This window comes from Frankliniella occidentalis, unplaced genomic scaffold (genome assembly GCF_000697945.3).
Source record: "Frankliniella occidentalis isolate FOCC.00 unplaced genomic scaffold, Focc_3.1 Scaffold152, whole genome shotgun sequence".
Lineage (NCBI taxonomy): Eukaryota > Metazoa > Arthropoda > Insecta > Thysanoptera > Thripidae > Frankliniella > Frankliniella occidentalis.
In genome coordinates, this window is record NW_026267279.1 from 132,922 (window position 1) to 141,639 (window position 8,718).

The 8,718-nt window shown below is 37.2% G+C and overlaps 2 protein-coding genes across 4 annotated transcripts in view; one reads left to right on the plus strand and one right to left on the minus strand.

Annotated features, from left to right (window-relative positions):
* The first annotated feature begins 6 nt into the window (after window positions 1-6).
* Window positions 7-804, plus strand: LOC113206263 (lipase 1-like). The gene is made up of 4 exons (XM_052271181.1): window positions 7-147; window positions 241-325; window positions 424-569; window positions 639-804. Exons 1-4 carry the CDS (start codon window positions 13-15, stop codon window positions 789-791), a joined length of 519 nt encoding a protein of 172 aa, XP_052127141.1. The 5' UTR covers window positions 7-12; the 3' UTR covers window positions 792-804.
* A 992-nt stretch (window positions 805-1,796) lies between these two features.
* The window catches only part of LOC113216370 (SIN3-HDAC complex-associated factor), a 33,968-nt gene continuing 27,046 nt past the window's right edge, over window positions 1,797-8,718 (minus strand). For all 3 annotated transcript variants that reach the window (XM_052271178.1, XM_052271179.1, XM_026436117.2), the window contains 5 exons: window positions 8,404-8,514; window positions 8,146-8,299; window positions 7,888-8,062; window positions 7,609-7,804; window positions 1,797-7,527 (listed from right to left, as the gene is read on the minus strand). In XM_052271178.1, the coding sequence (XP_052127138.1) occupies window positions 6,993-7,527; window positions 7,609-7,804; window positions 7,888-8,062; window positions 8,146-8,299; window positions 8,404-8,477 (1,134 nt within the window). In that variant the 5' untranslated portion in view covers window positions 8,478-8,514 and the 3' untranslated portion in view covers window positions 1,797-6,992. The remainder of the gene's footprint in view (window positions 7,528-7,608; window positions 7,805-7,887; window positions 8,063-8,145; window positions 8,300-8,403; window positions 8,515-8,718) is intronic.

Consider the following 8,718-nt stretch of genomic DNA (forward strand, 5'->3'; position numbering starts at 1 on the left):
GCGCTGGCGCCAATGAGGCTGGAGAACCCCTTCACGCGGAGACCTTACCCGGACCTGTGCTTCCCCAACGGCAGCTACAACATGTCTGCGGCATGCTGGAAGTTTGTCACCGACGCGCAGGGTCCGTTCCACTCGGTCAAGAACAATGTGAGTAATGTGAGCAGCACGCGAACGTGGGGGGTACCATTCGTTAATGTTCGTACATGATGATCTGTCTTGCTTTCTGCGTTCGCTTCGCAGACTTACATGCCTATCCTCATGCGGCACTACCCGGGCGGGTCGTCCATCGGACAGCTGGTCCACTTCGGACAGCTCATCATACGCGGTAAGTTCTAGACACGACCCCCCTCAAAAGGATCACAAGAGAGGCCCTTCTTTTTCCATGTGGATCGTGAACCAACTCCTTCGGTTTCGGTCCAATAGGTGACGGCTTTTACAAATACGATTACGGCGTGGAGAGGAATTTGGAGTTGTATGGCACCGTCTACCCGCCGGCCTACAACCTGACCAACGTGCAGTCTCCCATGTTCATATTCTACTGCAAAAACGACTACCAGGCTCACTACAAGGTTTGTCTGGAGGTTTCCTAAGCCAGGTATTTTGGTTTTCAATTCTATCTACTACTTTACTTACTGTAGGATGTGAAGAAGCTGGCAGCTGACCTCCCAGGGCTGGCTGGGATCTTTTTGACGCCCGCTGAGACGTTCAACCATCTGGACATCATGTACGAAGAGGCTGCGGCTGATTTGGTGTACAGAAGACTGATTGACCAAATGACGAAATATAGATAGCTCATGAAAATAACCCCGGTCCCGCGTCGATTGATTTTCCCAATTTCTGAACGAAGGTCCCGCGTGCAACACCACCACACGCACAGCTCAGGGGCATTATTGACACGACCACTACATACACAATCTTCCACTCGCCAGAGCTTCTGCTTGTCGAGGTCACTGCTGTCACTACCATTGTCCCTCACGTCCACACATCGTTACATCGGTACCTCTGTCCCGCTATAGATTCAACAATAATGGGACGGCAATGGAACTGGACCGGTAATCGAGATCGAGACGCCGAGCACGAATTTAGTCTGGTGCTGAAAGCAAGGTTTCTTGTATTTATTTATTGGTATTATCGGCCTAATTTTGAATTGAACTCTTGTTTGTAGAACGCCGCAAGTTGACATGAGCTGGGTGTTGGTTTGGATGGGATGAGCAGGCGGCCTTAATACTTAGCCTTAGCATTTAAAATACCTTGTACTTTTGTGTGATAAACCATGGATAAACGAAAAGAGAAAGTAGATGTGTGAAGGTGATAGTTATCTCAAAATTGTGCGTGGTTTTGCAGGCAACACTGGAGGATATTGAAAATACTACAGGAGAAGAAACGATTAGCAGAAATAAAATTTAAACTATTGCAGGAGTTACTAGAAGTAAGAAACAGCATAGCGATGTGCACAAAACAAAAATTGGAGCTCTTATTCAGACAATCTGAACTGTTAGTTGAATTAACTGACGTTACGGACAGAAATTATGAACTAGGCCTAGAAGTATTGAATTTGAAGAAGACCACTACCAAAGTGCAAGAAGAGATAATGAAACTCAAGTTTAGAGAAGTACACCTACTTAGTCAAATCAACTCAGTGAATAAGCATTAACTGTGTCAGCAAAAATTGAGCAAGCTTTGGAAATGTGTAACAAGTAATAGGATCAAAATAAAGTAACAATATGGAAGATTCTTATAATTTAATGGAATTGCTGTTATAGTATCTTATGTACAATGAAATAAAACAACACTCATCCCATCATGTTAGTTCCACTTTAATGAACAAAAAAGAACACTAGCAAAAAATAAAAAAAAACAATTAAATAATGATGTAATTAAATGACATATAAAATATATAATGGAGAAAATCATGAGTTTACTTCATTTCTCAATTTGATACCAAGACATGAACTATAAAGAACAGCCATCTAAACACAAAAACCAGGTATGAATAGAAATGAGGACTACAAGAGGTCTGCTAAATGAGATTTGTACTTGAGAATATTGGCAAGTTAAGAATCTCAGTTTTACTTTTAAGATGACGAGGGCATCAAACAAGAATCAACATCATACTTGCCACTTGTCTAACTGATAAATGCAGCTCTTCAAAAATACCTCAAATGTTCTTTCTAATGAACCATTTAAGTAGATATCTCATAAAAATTGGCACTTGGAGTGTGTTCAGTTGGCCAAGTCTTTACTGCTTGTCAAATCGGTAACAATTCATTAACAGTTGATAACACAAAATAATCCAGAAACCTGAGATCGGGGCAGTGTGTAAGATTTACATACGTCTATAAATTATATTTATATATATATGATATCTTACAGAGGCAGCGCATCACTTACTATGTACAAGCACACTGATAATCTCTTCCACACTTTCTGTATGTTGATCATATTAAAATAAAATATATTATTTCGTGTCATTCAAAAAGTTGGCATGATCAACCAATCAAATAAAGTTTCTGGGAAGTGATGAACAATAACAAAACATTAAAATGTAATGCCACATCTTGATTGTTTCAAATGATTTACTTCATGGAACTTCAATCTCTAGCACAGAAAAACAAGAAAACAACGTTGAAATTGCACAGTAGGATCCTAACATTAAAGCCCACCTTAAATTATTATGCTGAGACTTTTTGATCAAATAAATATATAATCACGATTTCACACAATTATAACATAAAATAAAATGAAGAGAGGCAAAAAGAAGAAGACAGATATTGATGTTGGCTAGAAATGTATTTAGAACATAACTGCAGCATACATCCTACTTAATCAAATATTACATAAAGAATTGGAAATTTGTCTATACATATCATGGTTTCATTTGTGTCATGATGACACAGAAATTAATTAAAAGATCTCTTTGCTTACCACTAATATACAAAAGGTCTTGTTATGCAGCAATTTCATAGAGCACCATAGAAGTCAAATTAAAAACAAAATAATTCTTTAGACAATGATAAAGAGATTAGCAAGTGTCTTGTGAGCGTGCCATTCAAGAGTAACAAAAAAATATTAAGGAAACAACAAATCAGACAAATGGAGGCACTTTTTCATGTTTTCATGCTCTCACGGCCCTGTAAATTTGCTTTTAACATTCAAGGAATAGGACTAAAAGCAAAATTATAAGGAGTTAAAAGCCCATAATTAGTGCAACCACTGGTGTGGTTAGTTTGATCTTTTCCTGGCAATCAATCTTCATTATATTAAGAGGGAAGTTTCTAGTATGTGCAAAGAAGGAAGAGGCAAGCATTCTAGTAGAGTAGGTAAATCCTGAGCAGAACGTTCAAATCTTTTGTGTGTTTGACAATTAATGTGACACCAGGATGAGAGTATGAATTAGTATTACCTACTACTCATGAAGATAAATAAATTTTATGCTATTCAATAGGAATGATTTCATTAAAAATACAAACAGTTTCCAAATAAAAGCTTGTTAAAGCCACTGTCAAACAAAACTTATCAATAATGCAGTTAATTTTGGCAGAGAAGCCTTAGTCCATGATTTAACAGTTCTAAAATAATTTGCGAACTTCAGTGAGTGAGTAAAGCAGAAATATCAACCAAGAGTGCAGTCTTCAAATGATATGATATATGGTACATGTCAACTATAAGCAAGGCATTTTTGTCACACTTCACTAAAGCTTAGGAAAATCTCCAAGCTGGTGAAAAGATAACAAGAACTTAAAAAAATAAATAAAAGAATTGTGATAATTCAATATACAGATGTCTCTAGTAAAATCAAAACTTGAAAGCTGAAAGCTATATGATTTTTTTAGTACAGTTGGATTCTACATATGAAATAAGAGACCAGATTTCCTAAAAACCGGTCACATGAGATCACATACATAGTAGTGGTATCTTCTATGGCATGCAGCGACCTATACATTTCATCACACAGAAAGGTACATCAGCAATCCATTTTATCAATAAATACAATAGCTATTTTAAACAAGATTTAAAGAGACATAAAACACACTTACCATAAGGGCACACAAATAATACTTGTACAACATGGAAAAGTTAATTTCTTATTCTATGGTTATTTTAATTTTCCTAAGTGGACTTACTTCAGTCTCATCCACATGGGAAACACATGATCCATAACAAAGTAGCAATGCATTGTTCTCAATTGGTAAGTTAATGAGACTAGATCTTGATAAAAATCCTATTCAGCCAGTAGTTTTGATTCCCTTCAGGACAGTATTAGGTTCAATTGTAAGTAGCTGGGCTAAAGAAACACTGGATTTCACAGGCTATTTGTTATATGGGCCTAGCTACTTGAAAGTGGACCCTTTGAAAGTGATAATGCATAGGGACGGGTAATGAGCAAAAACTAATCAGCCATAAGAAATTTCAGTTGAACTGAGGAATAGAAACATTACCCACAAGTCATTAATTGGAATAATAAAGAATAAAAGTTAACGTTACTTTTGCTAAGCTATTACATTTGAGCAATGAATAAAAAGAAAAAAAGGGAAAAAATGGGGAAAACAAACACCACACATAAATGCCAACGTCTGCAGTGCTAAAACTGATCTCTGAGCAAGATCAAAGTCTCACTGTAATTAAAACAGAACGCTCATTGAAATGAGAAGAACATTTTTTCCACTGAATGCACTACTGAGAACATGTTGCAACAAAGTTGTTTAGCAGATGTTTCACCAGATGAGCTAGATAATCCAAACATAATAAAAATTGAGATGATAGGATGTACTATTGAAAAGAGAAGTATATAAATACTTCATGAAGCTGTGCGTTGACTGAGTTTAGTTCAGACAGACTTAGAATTTCATTTGGGGAAAAGTATTCTCTAAAACTCGATGCAACAGTTGACTTACAAAACTTAACATAAGTCTCACATATCAATTTCTCAGAATGACACTTAGGATAGAAACAGTCCAAATTTAAATACGTAAAATTGCCTTGAGAAGAGCATGGCATCACAAGAGGGCAATGTTTAAAAACAAAAAAGTCTAAATTGTTCGAGCCACAATAAGTGTGGGCATCGTTTGGCCTCACACATCAGTCTTCAAATGCCACATTATTTTTACATTCTTTGGATATTTGCCAATATCAACTATGTTATATTGAAGACTGGTTTCACCAAAGAAGACCTTCTTAATATATAGCGAGTATTTCTCACTTCAATTTGACCTTGCCATATTACTACCATACTTTGGTCATTAGATTTTGCCAATTACAAGGCAAGGAAAAAGTTGATTAAGACCCCTTTGTTTGGCATAACAGTCCCCATAAAAATTGTATCAAATTAAGACAGGAAGAAAAATGACAAGTGTTTAAAATGGACAACCAATTTCTACAACACACCATGCTCAATCACTTTAAAATACTTGAAAAATTGTATTAGCATATCATACATAAGGTATAAGAAATAAATTGTACTACATTTGAGAGGAAAGTACTTAAGTAATGTACTTAGGCATTGATCTACTAAAATAGCAATAATGATACAGTGCTGATATGCTGTAGCCTATTCAAGAGCACCTCACATTCCAATCATGGTAAGACATTAACGCCCTTATCTTCCAAAGAGAACAAGTACATAAATCAAGAAAAATTTGGAGGCCACCATGTTATAGCTACATGACAGGAAACCAAGAGCTCCACAAAACTACGCATATGTATATAGTTTATATAGTTATAAATATATGAAAAGAGAAGAATACGAGCCATTGAAAGCTGCCACTAATGATGGATCCAGCAGAGGAGTCTAAATGCGGCAATCTCCCATACCAGAGGAAAAACAGAGAGGATTAATGTTCAGCATATAGAATCAACATCAAAGCTAAATGAGTATTGCAAGAACATTAACTCTAAAATACACAACTAAGCAGGGAGGTATTGACAGGATCAGTACATGCAAGTTTTTCTCGCCAAGCAACTCTTACTGACAAAATGTCTTGCATTTAGTACTGTATTGCTAAAAACAACTAACTATAGGAAGTTAGAGCTGAGCACAAAAGAGAGTCCTCTCTAGATCTCATGGTTTCTGAGATTCAGAAATAAGACAGTGGCATCCTGATTGGATTACATTATTTTAACACCTGCACATGTTGATGCTGGTAGTACTATACAAATTGCCTAAACACACGGGGAAAATTTTGACCTTGTAACATAGGACATTAAGTACTCAATAGACGTGTATGACAGCTAGATTGATACCTCCTAACATTTGTGACAAAATCCAACTAATCATGTAACTGCTGATGAGGGAAGGTGGAAATATGTGCTCTTGACAAAAATTGGACCCACCACGATTGCTCTACAATGGGACTAAAAATTGAAGTTAACTAAGTCAAGTAACACAATCTCACTTCTCTCTCGAACACATTGGCTGGGGTTGGGATAGCGACTGCCATACAATAGAACTACGCACTCAGTACCCTCCTCATAGTCGCAAACTAGTTGTGCTGGACCACAGGAAGCCCTGTCACAAACTATCAGGAATCAGAATTATTGCACACACCACAGAAGTCTTTCTTACCTTACATCACATTTCATAAAATGCAGCAGGATCAACCTACAATCACAATTATGTCTAACAATCAAACATTACTCTGAATACTATAATGTTAAAGCCATTCACAGATTTTATCAAAATTCCTCATAGTTAATACCTTTGTAAAAGTATAAAATCACAGGAACAAAAGTGTCCCTATCACTTAATTTACTAATTTGTTTGCTCTCAAAGAGAGAGGCAAACATAGAAATTTTCTTTAAAATTGATTGTCTGTGAGCTTCTTTACCACTTGTTTCTGTAACTCCAAAGGAGATTCAATACTTCAAGTAAAATTAGGAAGTTCTCAACTTATAATGTGATACGAGTTGGCACATCGCATTCCGCCCTGCAGCCAATGTGCACCTTAATTACACTAAAATAGGGGATTTTAAAAAGATCTATTTAGACACAGAGGTTAAACCACTTTTGTCTCGACAGCCTGAAGACACCGCTTGGATAAGTCACCAGCAGGATCGTGAGTGGGTGTAGCTGCCCCATTTTCCTGAACACCTTGATTTGATGACTCATCATAACCAGAGTCAGAACTTGAATCACTGAAAGATTTTGCAGGATTGCTTGCAACAGCATTTGCTACAGCAATAACTTTCACTGATGCTAGAGGTTGAGGAGCAGGAAGGATGGGAAGTGCTGAGCGATGTGGAGACTGATGCGGTGAAGCCTCGGGTGAAGCTCCAGCTAAAACAGAAACAGGAAGAGGTGGAGGTGGCTGGAGTTCTACCTGCTCTTGAATTTGAAGCTCCTCGATGACTGGCTTATGCTCAATAATATCCATGGGGATCTCTTGTTCTTGAGGGACTACTTCTTCAACCACAACTTCTTGAACCTCTTGCTTTATCGGCATAGTTAAATGGCATGGTTTGTAAAACCTTGGATCTTTCACAATCTCTCCATTAGGTCCTTGAAAAATGATACCACAACAAATTTGTTTCCTATGAAAACAAAAAAAGCCAAATTAATACTGTAAATCAAAAAAAGACAGTTGCGCAAGATAAAGAAATGTTTCTAAATACCTTTTCCAAATTTTCATGTCAAGAAAACCGCTGATAGCAGGAGAACCACGATGTTTCAAACTAGATTTATGTTGTGGCGACCGGGATCTATTGCGCCTTTTCTTCACTGTCGGTATAGTGACCTCTCCATCTTCGCTAGGTGTTGGACTTGGAGCCAAACTTGGAGGTCCACTGAAGCCATTCTCCTCCATTTCCTCTGTATACAAAAGTATTTGATTAAATAAAAAAGTGGCAATGGTTTAATGACACTGAACAGGTTTTGAGAGAAGCAACACAAACCTCCATCACTAAATGTTGTTGGGCTACGGTCACGGTCTGCACTTTTCACGTACACATGCTTCTTCTTCACTGATTCAGCCTTCTTAGAGCCTTCAGCTTTAAGTTTCTTTTTCTTGTTCTTGGCTTTGAATTTAGTCAGAGACTTTGTGCCTGGTCCAGCACGAGCATCAACAACCTATAAGTGTAAACCAATAATTTAGAAAGCTCACCCGATGGGTAGTGCAGTATTAAAAAGTACAACTTGAAGAAATTTCTTACATGGCGCCAGTTGCGTTCACTGTCAGGAGGTAGCTTCTTCCAGCGTTTCACCAACAGAACACATGCGTTACAAATTTCACCTGAACGACGTTCCGGCAAACGGAAGCATTCCATGAAATCTTCCTCATATTTCTTGCTGTCTGTAAATCGGGAACTGAGAAAGGGAAAAAGACAGCCATTAACAATTGAACGTTACTATGACTGAGCCTGTCAGCACAATAAACATTAGGTGTGATGGAAATAATTTTAAAAATATACCTGCTGGACTTGGCTTTGCAAATGCAACAACCAGCTGATGACCGGTAAACCTTGGGTTTGTGAAAACTAAACATTTTGAATCCTTTATCCTTTTCTTCAGAAAAAAATCAACTGAAACAAAAGAAACCACAAAAAATATTAGTTTCAGTTTCAAAAATAATAACACACAAAACCCCACACAGAAAATGGCCTTATTTTAGATAGATATTAATTTAAAGAAACAATACAAGGTATCAGACAGAATAGTTTTGTAGCTGATAATAATGGAAGGATGTAAAATTCCTAACATTGATAACAAAGTGGAGTCCAATGACA

Excerpts from the sequence above, each read along its gene's own strand:
- LOC113206263 (XM_052271181.1), top strand. The coding sequence starts at position 13 with ATGAGGCTGGAGAACCCCTTCACGCGGAGACCTTACCCGGACCTGTGC. Across the intron at positions 326-423 it reads CGGACAGCTCATCATACGCG|GTGACGGCTTTTACAAATAC; the intron begins GTAAGTTCTAGA and ends TCGGTCCAATAG. Across the intron at positions 570-638 it reads ACTACCAGGCTCACTACAAG|GATGTGAAGAAGCTGGCAGC; the intron begins GTTTGTCTGGAG and ends TACTTACTGTAG.